This window comes from Anas acuta, chromosome 1 (assembly GCF_963932015.1).
Source record: "Anas acuta chromosome 1, bAnaAcu1.1, whole genome shotgun sequence".
Lineage (NCBI taxonomy): Eukaryota > Metazoa > Chordata > Aves > Anseriformes > Anatidae > Anas > Anas acuta.
This window is the reverse complement of record NC_088979.1, coordinates 25,006,141-25,025,586: the sequence shown is the minus strand read 5'-3', so window position 1 is coordinate 25,025,586 and position 19,446 is coordinate 25,006,141. Positions and strand designations below refer to the sequence as shown.

At 39.1% G+C, this 19,446-nt stretch overlaps 1 protein-coding gene and 1 long non-coding RNA gene across 9 annotated transcripts in view; one reads left to right on the top strand and one right to left on the bottom strand.

The window, feature by feature from the left end:
• Positions 1–19,446, top strand: part of DCLK1 (doublecortin like kinase 1) — a 235,601-nt gene that overhangs the window by 172,607 nt on the left and 43,548 nt on the right. For 3 of the 5 annotated variants that reach the window (XM_068673052.1, XM_068673061.1, XM_068673070.1), the window contains 2 exons: positions 16,359–16,443; positions 17,788–17,896. In XM_068673052.1, the coding sequence (XP_068529153.1) occupies positions 16,359–16,443; positions 17,788–17,896 (194 nt within the window). Of the gene's footprint in view, positions 1–5,430; positions 10,301–13,539; positions 13,672–16,358; positions 16,444–17,787; positions 17,897–19,446 lie in introns of those variants that run through there. The other 2 variants (XM_068673079.1, XM_068673089.1) reach the window with 2 other exon arrangements.
• On the bottom strand, positions 160–7,220 carry LOC137851952 (uncharacterized). Of its 4 annotated transcripts, none has more exons than XR_011093585.1 (3): positions 7,083–7,220; positions 1,981–2,553; positions 160–1,517 (listed from the first exon to the last, which is right to left on the bottom strand). It is a non-coding gene; the product is annotated as an uncharacterized lncRNA (long non-coding RNA). The 4 variants fall into 4 exon arrangements; XR_011093584.1 differs by lacking the exon at positions 160–1,517 and adding an exon at positions 3,139–3,230 and having other exon boundaries at positions 1,527–2,553; positions 7,083–7,200; XR_011093582.1 differs by lacking the exon at positions 160–1,517 and having other exon boundaries at positions 1,527–2,553.

Here is a 19,446-nt window from a genome sequence, read left to right as displayed (position 1 = left end):
TTTGTTTCTAGTGTCTATTTCCAAACATTTTGCAACTGAAAGGAAATATTAATGTTGTCAGAGACTTTGTTGTTGTTTATCACTTGTAAAATCTACAAACAGCTTTGATTTTGAAGCAAGGTAAAACAATATGTGAAATTTAGCTGTGGATTAGGTGTGATACACAGCCTAATGAGGCAGCACGAGACTTGTCAGTCACTTTGCTGGACGAGTTGTTAGCAGCTGTAGGTTCCTGTTAGCATTATGTAGAGAGAATCTACAGTGTACCTAAGCATCCAGGATTACGGTAGTACCTATGCTACTGCTGTAATGCCCCAACAGAATATTACTCGTTCAACCCAAAAGGCTCCACATGCTGATTTAATTAATCGTATTTGTTCAAAAGCAATGGGACAGATGTCTGTGTGTCTTCTCTTCTGCTATTTCCTAAACTGTGATCAGTTTTCAATGAAAGATTCCCCAAGGCAGTGCTCTGTCTCACACTTCTGTTTATAAACAGAGTTTGAACACATGGCTTTTTCTGCCTTTTTAATTTTTAAATAAAGATGATTTCTGTCTCCCTAAACAAGGGATTACATACTGTGCTGACACTGCTTGGCTTTAGGGGCTGGTGCAGACCTGATTCCCCAGGTACCCAGACCAGAAATAGCTGGAGCATGGCACAGCTTCCTTCTGGCCTGTGTACCCTCCTTTCTCTCCCGTGGCTACGAGGGAACTGAGGAACTGTGCGTGCCCATGTCTTATGCAAGGCTGGGACTATAGATTGCTTAGAGATTTGGGAGCTGACTTGGAAGTACTTGGTGATCTTACAGTGTAGAGGTAGCCAGGAGTGGCAGCTTGGAGCCCTGGGGCAGTCATGTGTCATTATTGGGTACACAGAGAGTTAAGATGCAAATTTCAGTTGGATAAGTACTGAAATCCTGAACACAGTGTCCTCCACACCTGTTTGCTCTTATTCTCAAGGCTTGTTAGTGAATCATTAATGTTACTGAAGAGGGAAGAAAGTTCCAAATGAATTATACATGGGTGAAGTGAGGGTGTCTGTTAAGATGGATGATATCAGTATACAGTAGATCTTCATCTGCTGTAAGGCTGTCTGCTTTCATTAGTAACTTCCCAAAGCTTCCTTCCCCACCACTGATGCTTCTCTTCCCACATTGAAGAAATGTTTTGCTGTTAACATTTGTGGATGGCTGAGTGGGAACCATGTGGTCAGCACCATTAGACACAAGGTGTGTTTGTCCACAAGGTTTCTGACGTGAAAATGTGAGGAGTGAGGCAGATGGGCTTCATCTCGTCCAGGCTCCCTGTGTGGAAGTGTAACAGGATCAGTATTACGGGTGCACAGGGCTGTGTAGTGGTGACATACTTGCATTGCTAAGTGTGTAGAGAATAAGTATTGGAATAAATTACAGGAGAGAGAATAAATTGTGTAAGAGTTGAATTCTCTTCTTAGATACTCACATTCAGTCCCCCTGACCTCAGTAGGGGACCTTTCATGCTTCTCTGACTTTATTCTAGACCAAACAAACAAAAAAAACCACTGTAGCTGCAGAAACACGGAATACAGTTACATGAAAATGCATTGGTATAGTATTATTTAGTTTACGAAATACATTAGATAAACCACTTCTAAGAAGTTAAGGGATGGAAACTTTACACATGCTCTGAGAATTTATGTTCCTTTCGTGTTTACTTTGTGAAGTGAATGAGCTAAAAGTCCAATACCAAAACACAGGATTGTGTTGTTAAAGGTCATAACACGTATTCCAATGACTAAGTCAGCTGCATGAAAAAGCATTAAACAGTGCTTACTAATCTAAAATTGTGGTGTTGGCAGTCTAAATAACATTTTGTTCTGTTTCAGTGCCATCTTTTGTGTGATAAAATTTTGTTTAGAAGACAGGTTATATTAGGTACCTTATTGTCAGAAACCAAATTTGAACCCAGAGCATTGTGCTTTGTCTTGAGCCACTTTACCTAGAGGACCGACTAGCCAGCTGCAGGAGCAGATTATTCCCTAGGAGGTTATCAAAGTGTTGGTATCATGTGGTAGTCTTTGAAGAGGAGACTAGTCTCGCTGCTCATCTTGTCCCCAGTGCTGAGAGGTGAGGTGTTGCTGCCCCCTGCCCAAAAGAAGAGACATCTGAAATAAGATGATGGGTCATGGGAATGCCAGCTCGACTTTGTAGTTTGTTTTCTCTCTGCCCCTCTCTCCATGTGGTTTGAATCAGAAGGGTGCCTGGGCTCTCCTGCCACTTGGAGTGCCACTGGTAGTGCTGGGTCTGGAAGACTGCAGGGAATGTGGGCTCTAGCATATAACCTGATTCCCCTCGATGTCAGTGATTAATCAGCTCTTCAGCAGCCCCGTCCAAGTATTTTGAGGGAGTTGTAGGCTTGGTACTTCCAAATGCTCAGGGGTCTGGGCAGGCTGCCAGTGTTTCTTCCTGGGAAATACAGGTGAGAGGAAGGAAATCATGCTTCTGAATTCAGAGGGATGAAAGCAAGGTAACGCTGTAGGCTAAGGGATTCGTCTCTGTGAATAGTAAAGACCTGCAAAAATAGTACAGATGGTAGAATTTTTCTAAAGAAAATACTCCTTCTAATTATGGAATGCATTAGGCAACTTAAAATAGGGATCACTCCTCTTACTGACATTTCATCATTCAACCTTTAAAAAAATAAATTCTGGCCTTTGACACAAGGCTTTCCATTCCTGTAAATAAAACCCAGAATGCTGCTGAGATACATGTACTACGATCATGAAAACTGTACTCTTGCAACCCCACCAATAAAATTTTAGACCCTCAAATCCAGGACATAAAAGATAAAGTTTCATCCTTTCTCTCTCGCACATGTACATGGCTGAGTTATTTCCATAAATTCAGAAGTCAGTGAAAGTCATATATATAATCTTGGTTGAAATTCAGTCTATATTTGGGGAAGGCAGGATTTGAAAGATTAATGTCGTGGGTGTAATACGAGGACTTGAAACAGGAATCATTTGAACTTCTCTGGTTTTCAGCTTCTGAGCATTTAAACGTGCACCCTGTGTAGTATAGTTATGCTTTCTTGTATCTTAATTATTTTTGATAAGGAATTAAGATTCTTTTTAAAAAAAAAAAATTATGTCCTTACTTGTGTATTTCCAAGCAGAATGAGTCCATCTGAAATTCAGGCTTACAGCAGCTGAGTAGAATCAGTTACCATGCTGCACATGCTCACAATTCCTGCCACAACAGAGTTAGGTTAATGATAAGGACTCGGAAAACATGACAGGGCAATCGTAGTAATAAATACACATCAGAGTATCTCCCACATGTTATTTAATTAGCCTTTGTAATAGTTTATGAACTTAGGTTTTCCACTCTCTTGTAATCAGTGTCGGTACTTCAGCTGGAGTGGAAATGTTTTATACTTTATATCTGATTTTTCAGTTGCTTCCCATTATTATAAGGATTTTTTTCTAGAACCTACGGGATGATAAAAAATTAGACTTAAGGCACTTCTTGCCTAATCAGACAGAGAAGTTGTATTCTGGGTATATAAGGATTTTTTGAGTTGTATGTGTCCAAGAAGGCTGTACTCATTCAACAAGTTTTGTCTTTTTATTAATATATGCAAAATAATAGATAGATTCTCCTCGTTTTTTTTTTTTTTTTTTTTTAATATACAGCTCTTCAGCAAAGTACAGGCAAGGGAAGTTATTGCAGATAAAAATATCTTCCAAGTATTTAAAACTATATGAAAGGGCAGAGAATAAGATCCTGAAATCTTGTGCATGATTCTTCTTTAAAACAGGCATATTCCCCAAATACTAAAAGGCAGTCCTACAGATCTATTTTTAATATATTCAGAAGACTAAGCAATTTCCTGGAACGTGCAATTCAAAAGTTTGTTTTGTTAACCTCAAATATTTTTTTTTTTTGGTACTATATATTAGAAACTCCAAAACTGCATGTGCACAAAAGAAATTTTAGCACTTAACTACTTTGTATTCAAAACGGAATGGGCTTCTCTGTTTGAAGTTCTTGTTTGGTCCAGATTGTTCACAACAAAAGAGAAATTTGTTTAGGACTTGATTTTCAAAAGCGTGTACCATGGCTTACTGTATGTACACGTGCCCATGTAAAATAAGGATTCCAAGGAACTAAAATACGTCCCAGGGAATTAACATCCCTTTTATTTTTCCTTTGCCTGCAAGTAAAACAGAAATCTTTATGTAGAGCCTTGTGATTTGAAATTTGTAAAAGATTCATTTTAGGTAGTCCTTGTTTTATAAAATAGCTTTTGGATTTTTTTTAAAGTTACTTTCCAGTGATGAACGAAGAAAAAAAACCCTAAAGCTGGCTCCATCAGACTTCCCCTTCTTATCTGTTCTTGTATTTTTCAGATCTTGCCAATGTTTTGTCTTGAACTTGTTTTGCTGTACTCTGTAAACATGTTTTGTACTTAAAGGATGCCCAGAAACAGCTGAAAGGTAGCAGAGCTTGGCTGTGCAGTGCTGGGGAGGCAGAGAGCTGCAAGCCATGTGACTGCTCAGCACCTCTCTGCACCATCAGCTGTGCTGAATTCACCCTAAAAAGATAGTACTCTAGCCCAAACCGCTTCTCCTTGTTGAACTTTCTTTCATTCTGTGCTGCCGTGTGCCTTGGAGGAGGTTGTTGTGCTGTGTAGGTTGACTAGGGCAGTGTCTCATCCCCTAGCACCTCCAGTATTTGAGGATTATCTGATCACTCAGAGGATGCTCAGAGTGGGTGTTGAAAACTGAAGTGGATCCGTACACTCAGACTTGCTCTCTCTGCTGTCATGAGCTGGTTGCTTGGCTACCATCAGAAAGAGCCAGGACTGGGGGATTTTACATGCTGCTTTACACACACAAGCCCCCAAAAGTGGAAAAAAGATACTATTGTCAGTGCACTACAGGTAATGGCAGTGTTCACTGTCAGCATTCAGGGCTCAAATGCTGCTGGATCCGTGGTATATGGCCAATGGGTGGCAAATTTTGATTACCTTGCAATGTAAGGTAAGCATTTGCTTTCCTACTGCTGGCAACAAAACAGTAAAAAGGGGAAATATATCCTATTTTGGAAAAAAAGAGATTAAATTCATATTGCCAAGTCTCCAAACAATTAGGAGACTCTCGAAAAGCCAGAGATTGTTTAATAATGTTTAACAGGAAAGAATCAAAGGAAAAACTCACTGCCTCTTAGAATATCTTGTACATTGAAACTCCAGATTTATTTACAGTGATCTATTTGTTGATTAAAAATAATTGTATGAAAATAAGCAAAAATCTGATTATATGGTATATGTGTATTTTATGTTAAACGACATCTTCTGGTCCACAGTAACAAAAAGATTGTTAGACAGTAGCAGTGCAAGAAACCGACCACAATAAACAAATCTATACTGCACTTCATCTTACAGGACCTGTATCGCCCACTCTCCTCGGATGATTTGGATTCAGTAGGAGACTCAGTGTAAAAGAGAAAATGGAACAATGTTTATGGTTTGTGATTTGGTGAAGGTTTAACATTTTTAAAGAGAATAGCTGCTAATTTACAGTAATAGTGAATCACACAAAAGAGTTTTGCATATTTAATATTAAAAACACGGGGCCAAATTAATTCTAGTGTGCGGGGGTATTTTTGGCTTTACCACTGCATTTTAATGCAAGAATTTGTAATGAATGAGCCATTGAATATGCCCATCAAGTACAAAACAGCATTGTGCACACTTAAAGCAATGGAGATTGAATAAGGTGAATATAACGCACAAATCCATAGTGGGCACATTTATGAATAGCACTCTTTTTATCATCTGAGGTACTGATTATATGTTCTGTTTTTAACATAGGTATCTTTATTCATTTTGATACGAACAGTTAATGAATGCTTTGCTTTTACCAATGAATAGGTAAAATGCAGGAAAGAAAAAACCTGCCATATTAAACTGCTTGTACCACGCTGTCTGATCCCAACACAAACATTTGGAGCGCTCTCCTCTCATTCCTTTCAGAGTTTGGTCTTTTTAGCTAAGTGAAAGGAAAAAGAAGAAATCTTGTGTGGTCGCAGAACAGAAAGGAAATGCTTTCAAAGCAAAGTTAAAGTTCTCTTCTTACATTCTGGTGAGTGTAAACAGACGAGTGGTCACAGGCAACATGAATGTTTTACCTTGCAAGAGCTGTAAATACTGATCATCCAGGTGTTGCAAGTAAATATGGACACATTTCTAAAAGAGGAAATAGGTGGGCCTGCTGGCTACCAGTGTAATCTGACACACGTATGATGACACCTTTTGGTAAAACACATTTTGCCTGAGAAACCTGTGATTATTTGCACTTATGTTAAGGACAAGAACATTTTTTTGTTGGCTTGCTGTAATAAGGCGGTTGATGCCATTTTAAAATGAAAGCACACAGAAATGGCGGTGTTGTAAATCATCCTCCTACTGACCTAATTTCTCTGCTTTCATAATTTCTAGAGGTGGTCGTTTTGTACAGCATGAATATGCAAAACTCCTTTAGTGTTAAAGTAGGTCATGCATTATAACCAGTTGCTTAACAAATATCTACTAATTTTATTTGTTTTCTGCTGCTTTATTGTGAGAATTTTAGTTGACTACATTAATTTACATAATAGCAATATTTCCTATTGTATGTTGCATATTTCTTTAATATTTATCTGTTGTATTTAAGCCCATAGTGTAGTGATGGCACACTGTTCCTGTTTCATACACTTCTTTTCAGTATCTTAAATACTAATAGTTTAAGAATTAGAAATTAGTGTGATTCTGATCCTCAGCAAAAATCTATAGAGATTATATTTTTGATCTACTTAGTGATGATTTAATATATTTTGAAAGCAGGCAAATTTACTTAATAGAATAAAATGGTTAGCTGCCACATGCCAACTTTTAAATACAGTGAAATAATTTCTTCACACTGATTTGTCCATAATAAAATTCAGCAGCTGAAAAATGTTGGCATGTGACATAAAGGCTTCGCTGTATCATTATCGTTTTCTTTATGGAGGATATTTACAAAAACAAATAAATGGGCAGCAGAATACAAAACTTACCTTCTCTGTTTTCCATACTCGGTTCCAGTATCACCTGGAGGGAAAGTCACTCATCTGGCAGGTTTGCTGAAGCAGTTAGGTCATTTCAGTTTGAAATGCATGTTTTGCCATTCCTGCTTCAGACTTCGGATTTAAAACTGCTTCCAGCAATAGGAGCAGTCCCCCTCACGTACTCACAGGGCTGTCCTGTTCTACTGAAAAAGTGCACAGCTGTGAAGTTTCTTGCATTTTTGCCTGTTAGGAGGGAATGTCTTAGTAAAATGTATTACTTAATCCCAAGAAACCTGTATTATGTTAAGGTGCATTGGGATCAGCTTCCAAAAATTCAGAGAACTCCACCAGACTGAACAAAACACGTACTGACTTTTTGCAAATTGCTTTTTCGTGTAAAGAAAATAAATTCCAGGAATTTTATTTTTCCTCCCCTCTTCTTTATAGACTACTGCTGCTTAAGGCAGTTTATTAAGAATGTTTGCTCTGCACAGAGAGCCCAGCTTGCCAGCAAACAGGCATGGTGTGGCTTTGCCTAGCTGTGGAAAAGAAAAATGGAAAAATCAGTAATCGTTATCATAGCGAGTTTTCCATCAACGCTGTTGCAAAGAATATGCTAGCCTATAACATTTAATCATTTCAACATATGACTTGTATTAAGGGGCAATTCAGGGGCAATATGTATCATTAATATTTCATTTAAGGAATGAAAGTCCCTTAGAGATTGAAAAGGTACACTGTTTATAGACTTTGAGATCCCTTTTGTGTGGAATGTAATTCCCATTATACATGAGCAGAAATGAAATGTTTCTTTTGAGCGAGACCAGAAGGTTTCAGTTTATTGGTGAAACCGAAATTGTGTTTCATGATGCTGTAGTTCTACTCGCAACAGCACGGGTTTTAGTTTGTCCCTAAATTTCATCAGCTTCATTAAATAACAGAATAGCTCAAGTAACTTTATAGTGTCTGAACCTCTCATAGTTCTCTGTATGCTGCATTATTTGTGCCTACTGTCAGGTGATTATGATGTAGCTAAAGAGTTTTGTATAGATTGTGAATGCTTTGCTTCCCTTTGAGCTTTTTGAATACGTGTTTATTTCCCTAATGCTTTCTGCAACTTTCTGGATTATTTTTAATCTCTTTCCTTTTTCTTTTCTGCAACAAACAGTTCACATGTGAAGCACAGAACGTGTCTGTGTGTGTGTATGTCTGTGCACACACGCACACACAAATACATACATTAATGGCTACGAAATCCATGCACAGTTAAGTCACATATGTGGCTTCTTTAAATGAATATGTGGGGAAAATACATGATGGGAAGATGTTCATCTTGTGGGATTCGCTTCAGCTCTGTTCAAGGCGATGGAGCTGTACCGATCTCTCCCTGCTGAGCAGTTCCCCTTAGGAATCCTACACAATTTTAAGAGATCTCACGTACAAACGAGGGCTTAGTTCTGCTCCGTTTTAAGTTGGTGGCAAAACCGTGATTGACTTCAAGGTAGGAAGGGTAGGACCTTATGCACAAAGTATATATACACTGACAAAACATTAACACTAAAGCTGAAATGGCTTTATGTTGACATGGTCAGACCTGTATATCCTCATCAACTGCACCGTTCTGCAGTGCAATTGTTAAGTCATGCAATGTTAGAAGTTGGTTCTTGTTGTTGTTGATATCAATAAAATTGTTAACATTCACTATCCTTTGTGAAAATTGCTTTTCAATTTTTAACATAATTCAGGGACAGCACATTACATTTGGTTATTTTTCCCTTCAAGCCATTTCCACAGGCTGTAAAATGAAAATTCTGGGGCATTAATATTGTGAATATAAATGTGCATTATAAGAAGGGATACATAATGTTAAACAGTCTGGAAGAACACATGGATTTGAGGTTGTTTGACTTAACAATTCAAATAAACAGTAGTGTTTAGTTTTACAGTTGTGTATTTCACACTGCATTTGAACTTTCTGTGGTGTAGTATGTTACAGAAAATGTTCTCCAACTCTAAAAGTTTAAATTCATTAACAGTAATATAGAAAAGAACCTCTGATCAATCCAGGCTGCCTGTTTTGTCAAAAACAGCAGAAAAATAAACGAAAAATCTTTACGGTGCTAAATTACCTTGTCACTTGATGAATACTAAGATTAATGTCATCTGTGCTTTTTCTTGTATACAGCCTAATACAAGATTGCTCTTAATTTAATCTTCACTTTCAGTTCATCTGTTAGTGATAGCACAAGATCTTGTGAATTATCAAGAGGAAAACAGCTTTATGTTACTCAGCCAGTAGTAGCTTTACACGCAGGTAGCAGTAAGCAAGTGATGATTGCACTCATTTGAAAGAGGTGTAATGCCTCACAAGCAAATCCCTCTGTTCACAAGGCAGTGTTACTCCGAGCTGTGCTTGCTGTAGTAACACCTTTCGACTGGCTTGTTTTGCCTCTTTCACCGTGCACCAGATTTTTCAGGATGGCTGGGTGCCCTAACTCCCCACTGAAGTCAATGGATATGTAGATATGTTTGTCGTGTACGCACAACTTAATAGAAGGGTTAAAAACACACACAGAGCCTGCATACGTACTTGTATGCATTTTAGTGTCCGTGTTTGTGCATGTTGATTATATTCAAATTCGCTTAAATTAACCCTCAGCAGTGAAGTATGACAAAAGATATACTGTATTCAGCGTGTGCTTGTTGTCTGATGTTACATGAGGTAATTAGTTTGTGGTTTGCCCTGCGATACAGTGTTTTGGAGTTTGAGCTGTAGTGAAAGAGGAGCTACCAATGTTTGTGCTAAGACCTCTTCTTTTTTGTTAGTTGCACTATGATCTTGTAAATATTGGCACATTTCCAACATAAGTTTAAGATTTTACAAAGTTATGCATACAATTATTTTTTTTAAAGAAAAGTGCTTGGATATTTGCTTTTTAAAATATACCGGTTTTGTATTAATGTGATGCAGGAAACCAAAAAGATAGCTGTTGATTTATCAGCAAAAAAAAATGTTAAACTTGCAAAAAATAAATGCCGATGAATGTTTTATTTAATATAATCAGCTGAAAAAAATCACCTTCATTTTTGTGCCATTGTTTCATCATACTGTGTTGTACTTGTGTTTCATATTTGACCATGTCATCCTGGTTGCAATTTGTTGTTTCGCTAGATTTAACATTACTGTAGATTATTGTAAGCGATGTAATAAATATATTTAAAAAATACACACTGTTCAGTGAGTTTATTTTGGAAACGTGATTAACAGGCTTTAAAAAAATACTTGCAGTCGGTATTGCTTGTTCATTTTGGATCAGTATTGTCTATCTGACAGTTCACTCGGTCTAAGCATATGGGATTCATGCATCCCGGCGGGTTCCTTTAAATAGTGGATGCATTCAATGCTTTTTTCAATAATAAACTCCGGGCCGTGGTATTTAGATGTAAAAGATCCTTCAAGGAAGAATTTGTTTTTAATGGGATTTATGGAGACAGTGAGTATACCTGCCTCGAACTGCTTATGGGTAAGAAGTGTGCACACGACGGGGTATATTTAAGTATGAAGTGGGAAGAGAGCGTGCTGCATCCACAGCAAGGTACGAGCCCCTGCTGACAATTGAGCTGTAGCAGCTCTCTTCTCATGTCACGTATTAGGAAAACATGCCTGTAAAAAGCTAAGAGTACTGAAACATACCCAGTGTTTTAAAGTATATACCTTGTTTTGTTGATACAGCTTTCTACTCTTTTGCATATATGTATATATGTATAAAATATACATATCCTTTGCCAGGCTGATGCTTCAGGTGACTCTCAGACACTCTCCTAGAGAGATCTGTGGCCCTCCTAAAAATTCCACTTTTGAAACCCTCTTGCTTACTGGTAAATAGGTCTGCCTGAAAAAGTCATACAGACACAGAAAGGAAACTGCATTACAGAATGGAGAAATACTGCAAGCACAATAAGCTAGGTTTCTGTCTACCAAGTAACAGTTAAAAATATCAGGAGAGCTTTCAAAAGAGTTGCAAAACAAAAGTGGTGACTGCTCTGTCCTTATTTAGGTGGAAGAAATCAGAACCTCCTTTGACTGCCTTTGAATTTTTATATTGTAGTCGAGTGGAAAATTTTATCTGTGTACGGCTTTAGAAGAGGAAAAAAGAAACCTTCACATTGCACCGCTGCACATGTAACTTTTTATGTTAACCACGGTATGGATACAGTAATGCTAGGTCAACTTCCGATACCATGAACATGATACATCCATTTTTTTTAGATCATCAATCTTCTCTCAAAGATGCCAAAGGTTGAGGGAGCCTCCTGTCTGAATTATGGCTCAGCTTGGGAAGCAGCTGTTAGGAACTAGCGGGGGTTACATCTAAGTTTGCTGTTAAATACCATATAGAGAACTCTGTGGGTCTCTCAGAATTGCCTTGTTACTCAATTCAACTCAGTATATAAGCAGTTGATGCTCCAGCTTAATTTTTTGTAACAGAACCAAGTGCTTCAGCTTGGAAGTTTAACTTCAGTCTGCCAGCTCCATTTTCTTGCAAAGTCGCCCGTTTGTCTCTCTGTCCCTCAAAAAGGAAAAATAAGTTCACGACACATGCTGGGTTATTGCTTTTGCTGTTCGCATTTACCTCTTTTTCCAAGCTATGTAAATCCTGAATTGCATAAATGAAAAAAAACAAAAAACAAACAAAACTTTAGATTTAAAAATCTTTTAATTCACTTGTTTAACAGTATAGCGCAAGGTGTAGAGCTATGGATAAGTAGCATATTGACATACATTTTTTATTACTCCTTTCCAAATGAAGCAGTTTATAAATGAATGTGGATCTTACGTGTCAGTTCAGTGCAGTGTCCGACTTTGCAAAGAAAACAGTTGCATCATTTCTCTTTCTGTACATGGAATTCCACTGGCTTCCATTCTTTCAGCAAGAAGATTTGAGGTTTCTCCATGAAGTAATTTTTTGCCAGCTCTGTACTGTTTACATGAAAACTTCTTTCCCCTCTCAGCTGGCTGGGCCAAAAATGCAAGTGATTAAACAAAGGAAAATCAAAAACATTTTTCTCCAGATAGAGTTGGGAGCTGGAGTTTCAGTGTAACCCTTTGTTTCTCTTTAAGCTGAATAGTAAGGAAAACTTGGTTTGTCTTCTAAAAGTTGCATCCAAATATATTTGTTTTTTTATGTGAAACCAGCTGTTCTCCGCTTAACACTGGTACATATTACAAGAATTTGGTGAGTCCTTCAAAGTCCTAACTGCACTGTACTGTTGTCTTTATTTACCATTAACCATGAAGATTTTAGGCTGTGGAGCTGGCTGTGTCAGAAATTCACAACAGCTACCTTGCAAAGGTTATTTATAACCAAAGTGAGCACTAGCATGGGCTCCATAAGAGCTGAGCTGTTTTGCTTTGTCTTTAATCCTATTTCCCCTTGCTGATTTGAACTTTATCTTAAACACGCTACAGACACACGTAGCTTTTTCTCTTCCCAGGCTTTTAAATTACATAGGATTCTTGGGAATAGGGAAAACCTTAAGAGACATCACTTAAAAACATCAAGAATTCCCTCGTCCCGGGCCTCATTCCTGCATTTACAATTTGTTTACTGATTTTAACCTTTGCTTCATTAATGCCATTTCTCAACAAGTATAACTCTGCATGAGTTCCAGGCTTAGCTTTACACCTGTGTGCCTTTCTGTTACTCACATTTCATCCAGATGCTTCCTTCATGCCGTGAAAATACAAAGGAATCTATTGTTGCGAGAGCTTGTAGGCTCCATATGTGCTAATAAAGGTTTTGAGAGGTTTGGAAAATATAATGCGGTGTTCAGTTTTTAAGATTCAGGAATCTGAGTTGCATAATCAAACTTCCTTGGGCATACTTGTTTAAGTTTCCTTTCATAATAGCTGATAGTGATAGTCCACAAGGATTATTCCTGCTGTTGAGTTGAAGTGTGGTTTTAAGATTAATTTAGGACAAAGGTGAGTATGGGGAGAGAGAAATTGCAATAATATTTATTTTACTGCCATTTTTCATGGATTTAGCACAATTTCCACTGAGATACAAGCTATTCACAAAACAGTTGCTAAATAAATCTCCCAGTGAGACACGGATGAAACTCTAGAGCACTAATGTTTCCATTCACATCAATGAGATGTGTGGTGTGTTGGCCATCTGTTATATAAAACTGAATAGGATCTGAAGTCCTTACACCAAAGACCTGATTTTTTTATGCCATCGCTTTTATGGAGGTGTGCCATAAAAATGGCCATGTGCCGGCAACCTGTGCAACGGGACCCCTTTAAATCCGTGTCAAAGCGATGACATTTCGAGCACCTCAGCATCTCTTAAAATTAAAACAGCTAATTGCATTAAGGTCTGTGCGTTGAAGAGATTATACTCTTGCTTAGGGTTTGGTTTTTTTTTCCTCCCATCTGTAATATCCCTAATGGGGTCCGCAGCTGGGAGAACAACAGCGTGCACAACAGACTGCCTCGCGATTGGCAAGCCAACTGGAAGGAACACCAAGACCCACAAGGATTGCTGGACCCGGAGGGCTTTCAGCTTGAGAACAACGAGCTAATTAAAGTCTAAATAAACGCAATGTCCTTCTAGCTTAAGTAAAGATAAATAAATAAGTGCCTGCGTGTTGTTCCAAGGGGGCTGAATAAAGACCAAAATACTTGTGTGTCATGTTTACCTTGCAACATCTCCTTAATTGTGGAAGGTCTGTGAGCAAACCTATGGTTCCTGCTGGTTTCTAATCTGTTGTTTTAATAGGTGGGGTTCAGTAAAGGTAATAAAATATCCATTTTCTTTGTTTAAAGCTCAGCACTTGCTGAAGTGCTGTGCCGAAGTGGGACCTAAAAGGAGTCTCATTTCGGAAGGACCGAGCAGTTGCGGTTCTCAGCTTAGCCAGAGCTTGAGGATCCTCGAGAAATAGGTTCCCAGATAGAAATCTGACCCTCTCTAGGCACTCATTCAGTGAAGCTGTGGCCACTGAGCTAGGTCTGGGCTTTAACATCTCCCATGCTCACAGATCAGGACAAGGAGTGCACGACTCTGTGAGGAGGCCGTCGAACTGCAAGAGGAAGCAGCAGAGGGGTGCAGTCAGCAGTGCTCGACCTAACATCTGCCAAAAAGTGTAATCTCACCCTTCAAAATGCAAAAACTGAATAGAGTAGTTGTTTGATAACCTGTTGAAAATCTCGAAGTAACCTTTAAATGTAAAGATTCGTTTAATGAACTGAATATATAATAAATAACTAAACATTGCAATTCCTTTAGGAAAATGCTGTGGAGTGGAAAAACAAGTAAGAAATTGCATGCCTAGTCTAGGAAAACAAACAAACACAGCAGAATGAGCAGAGAGAATATGTATGGTTGTGTTTTTTTCCTGCTAGTTTTACAATCAGGAATGTAAAGGAAACATTTCTCTATCGTTATGTGCATGTAAAAATAACGAGTTTGAGAATGACTTCTCCAGCTCTGAGAGATCATAGCATTTTCCCGGTACCTTGATCCTCCTCTGCTCGTTTATTCAAAAATGAACCTGAGGTAAGTTTTTCCTGAGATGTCTAGCAGAATTTAGCATGGGAATAGCACATGCATAAACATGTCCTCATCGTGAAACGAGGCTGCAGTGTCTTAGCGAACTGCATAAAATCAGCCAGTGCTCGCTTCTGTTGTCAAGAGGCAGCAAAAGTAGTCCAAAAAGTGATTAATGGAATTTTTAATTCTGCTCAAAGCTCAGAAGAAATGCTTGGATGGAAGAAAAGAATGAGCTGGGCTGGGCTTGATTAAAAGACGAAAACAGGCCAAGAATCTCCTCGTAGATGGGCTGTGTGCAAGCTCTCCAGATTATTTAGTGAAAAGCAGGCTGAGTTCAGCCTTTGTCTCAATCATCTGACCTTAATCTATTGTGGGAGAAATTAGAAATCTGTCTTTTCAAATGAACTCAGCACACTGGCCAGCTTTTAACTCTGCTAACTGCGTTCTCCCTGGCTCCATGCTCTGCACAATTTGCAGCTACTGCCTTGTTAGTTGTTCGTGCTGCAGTTGTCTGCTGTGCCACAGCAGATGAGGTGGTCCTACAGAAGGTCTGCTGCCTCTGTAAAGTGCATTGACACCTTGATGGGCATCCAGATACCGTGCAAACACAGATGAGGAACCAATCCACAGCGTTGCTTACATGTGTCACAGCCTATGATTTATATAATATATAGACAAGAGGTGACTGAATACTGCAGTGCTTTGTAACCTTTCAGCATGCAAACTATGTGAACCCGGGAGAGTTTTAGTGCTGGAAATCCTCTGAATACTTTTAAATTCACATTGCAGCGTGAGAACCTGAAGAAATGCTCATTTTTGCTCTAAGTTTAAGGGACCACGGTTACATTTGTAGCTTCCCCAGGTTTCTGCTGAACATGGGAAAATCCTGAGGATATATTTGCCTGATCGTTATACAGCACAGGATAAAAATTTTGAATGAAATCCAGCCCATCTCGTGTCTCTGTGTTGTTTCATCCACCTAGATGTGTGATGAAGCAGTCTGATAAACAGAGATAGGTTTCCCAGGTAAGATCCTGCCTGCTGTATTTTCAGCATCCAAGCTGGGAGGCTAAGGGTTTCCCTCTGGAGGCTATACGGGTACCTTCCTCCCCCTGAGTTGTGTAGGCAAACATAAACACTCGGTGTACAAGGGCTTAAAACCAAGGTACAGACCCATGCCCTCAAGTGGGCTAGATCTGGTCACTTTATTTCAAAATAATAATAAAAATATTCACCCTGACATTTATTTTAATCGTACATTTTCATAACGATTTCTCCTTTCTAGAGCACAGCTGGGGAGGTTTTCACCAGAGGGGGATTTTCAGAAGTGAGGAATTGCGCCCAAAACAAAACCAACTTCAGTCAAAACAGATGTTTGTGCTCTGAGTGCCTGCTAGGTTAATGATGCTGCTGAGGGAACGGCTTCCTGCCTGCAGAGGGCATACAGCACCTCAGTTTTCTCTGCCAAAATATGTGTGGAGTAGGGAGAACGAATGGACCACACATAAAAGCATCGCTGCATGTAATGAATCGCGGATACCCACGTTTAAACGGAGTACTGAAAGTGCAACTTCAGTGGAATAATTGAAGTGTTCACAAACATCTGCATGTCCCTCCACAAAAGTGAATCAATACTTTGCATACAACACCGAAGCCTCTCTGGGACATGCTGTGGGTACTTGTGCTCCTTAAAAATCATCTGTTTTCGTTTGTGTCTCTCCATTTCCAGAGCTCCCAACACAGTGGCTCCTCTACCTCATTAGCATCCACCAAAGTTTGCAGCTCTATGGATGAAAATGATGGACCTGCAGAAGGTAACGTTCGAGGGCTGACATTTCAAAGCAGTCGATGTAGTGATAACAGCAGCTGTGTAGGAAATGAGTCATTCTTCCTGCCGGAGAAAGTGGGAGCATTGCAGGCTGGATGACTCTCGGCTTGGAGGCTCGGCAGCCTTGGCAGAGCAGCTCAGGTTCACTCCGGATCACATCTGATCTGGACATCCCTGCTCCGAGGTGTCTCTGTTGCAGGATGCTCTAGTTCCACAGGTGACCCAGCGCTGGCTGGGTTATTTCACCGATGTTTTCTCTCATCTGGCACAAAACCAAAGAGCATGCAGCGATTTTGGGTCTTTGCTGAGTGATAACTGGTCTCACCCCATAGTAAGGCGTTGAACAAGGTGGCTGAGGGATAATGTCTGCTCTAACACTGCCAGTTCACACGCACGTATACCTAAGTGTGGATGTATGGCCTTGTCTGATAGTAACTCCTCATACTGCCTATGGATTCAGGCAAACCCCAGCCCCCATGTGTCATAACATTCGCTTTTAATACTAAACTGGAACAAAGGACCGATAAAGATACGATACAGTTAGAAAGCGTTGTCTTAGTGAAAATTTCTGAGGTGCATTTTTCATTACAGTATTTGTATAGTAGCTTGTATCAGCTGCAGTTTACAGTTGGCTTTTAGAGGCATGTTAGGTATTTGTAACACGCTATTTCAAATACATTTAAAAATAATGGTACAAGAATGAGCACTAAAACACATGAAACTACAAACTTTTCTTATGCTTAGACACTGTGTAATGCAATTTTACCTAAACATCTGGTGCCCAGGTTGCATGTGAGGTAGTATTATTGAGAACATTTGTTTAAAAACTAAATATTTAATATTGGGGGAGGGGGAGAACTAGCACTTAGCACATGAGGAGTTTTATGGATGTCTCAGTTTACAGGATGTAATAAAATAAGTGCTTGAGTGTTGGACTTCTTTGGTACATATATTTAATCATGCTGTGTCAAGGAGTTCCAACCCTTTTTGGAGGCTGGTCTGCGCTTGTGCAGTTCACAGAGGCCTTTTCATAATTAAAAAAATACAATTTTGGTTTTGTCCTGGGGGCATATTGCAATGGGAATGGTAAACTATGTAACACTCGAATGGTGGTATGTTTGAGCCCCCAGAAGTCTTATTTTTCATTATTGTATCTGTGTGAAACCTGTTGAGTATATACAATGTCAGCAGCATGGTTTCACTGTACAGTAAGTGAGATACTGACTCTGAATGGTTTCCAGGCTCCTAAACCATAGACTTAAAATGCATGTTATGTGCAACATCTGTGTTTCCTTCACTAACAATAAAAATGTACTAATGATTCTTTCAGAAGTGTTGGAGGAAGGTTTCCAGGTTCCAGCATCGATAGCAGAGCGATATAAAGTTGGAAGGACTATAGGAGATGGAAATTTTGCTATTGTGAAGGAGTGTATAGAAAGGTGAGAAGGATAATTTGCTTATTACTGTAAAAGTAATCATTAATGCCATGCTTTTTCTAGATCATGTCTTTCTTTGTAGAATATAGGACATATGGAATAAGGTAATGTCTCAATGCCAGATGGAAAAACTAGACTAATGCTCTCTTGTGTGAAAATAGAGCACATCCAAAGTCCAAGGGACAACCTATGACTTTAATTCTCTGTGGGGTTTGTGTTTTTTTTTCTGCTGCACAGAGCATGATTTTACCAGTTCTTTGTATCTTTCCTCTTGCACTGAAATAACATCTTTTCTTGCGGTGTGTTCTTCCAACTTGCCATTTGCATTGCACCAGTTAATTATTTTACATCTAGGAGCATTCATAAAGATTTCAGGAAGTTTTGTGTGTGGCACAGTGATTACGGAAAGCACAAAAAGATGGCTTCAGATCCATCTATTCTTCCATCTGACACTGTGGCGTATCTCTTCCATGTTTATCTTTAATAAAATGTGCATCTGTCTCCTGCTTGCTTTGTACCATTGCATGAGCTCCATCTAACTTTAGGAGTCTGCACTGTAGACATCAACATCTAACTTCCTCAGTGCCCTGTGCAGGCAAAAGGGGAGAACAGTCACCCTTGAAGACAGACTAATTTTAGACATCCACTCTAGGTTAGAGAAGTCACAAGTCACCTCTCACATCTGTGTTGCTGAAAGTGTCCGGGTTGACCAGCTTAGATATCAGTTACTAAACATATTCAGATGAGTATTGCCCATCGTGTTTGAACTGGCTGAACCCAGCATGTAGAGTGTAAAGTAGAAGAGAACAGAAGACGGAAATGCTGAGTAGAACTGCAGGTGCTTCTTGGTGGTATTGATAAAACATTGGAGAATATGGGGTAAAAAAGTCAGAAGATACCTGTATGTGAAAAGATTTTAAGATTGTTCATGTTAGATGGCAGCAGCGTATGAAAGGAAAAAAAAAAAAAAGCCACAGCTGGAGATATCCAAAAGAAAAAACAATAGAGATGTCAAAATCTGATAATGAAATTTCATGAATGAATTTTTATTTCCAGTATTATCATATCCTAGGCTTACAGAAGACTGTAGACTCACCTTTAGGCTCAAAGAAAAAATACTTTTGCTCTTCAGCCTATAAGAATGTGATTTTAATCCTAGAGACTAAGTCAAGAATAGATCTCATGGCAGATGATGATAAATTAGCTTGGCTGGTTTAAATGTGAGTCTCCTTGGAAAAAGACAGGTCCCACTTTGGATCTGACAGTGTCTGGCAATTTGGAGACCATTAAGGCAGCTGTTGGGGAAGGGGAAAGAGGGAAGAGTGAATTTTGTATTGGCTGATGGTGTGCTTGTGGGACTTCGCCCATGCTGTTGTGAGGCCTTCAGAGCTCTTCCAGAGGGAGTTCGTGGTGTAGTTGGTCATGCAGAGGGCAGTAGCTGTTCAGATCAAACTCTAGGGTCTGAATGCTGGACTGGAGAATATGGAAGCCTAAGGGAAGCAAAGCAAAGCAATATGATATTAAGAAAGCATGATACTGCCCTACAGGAGAGA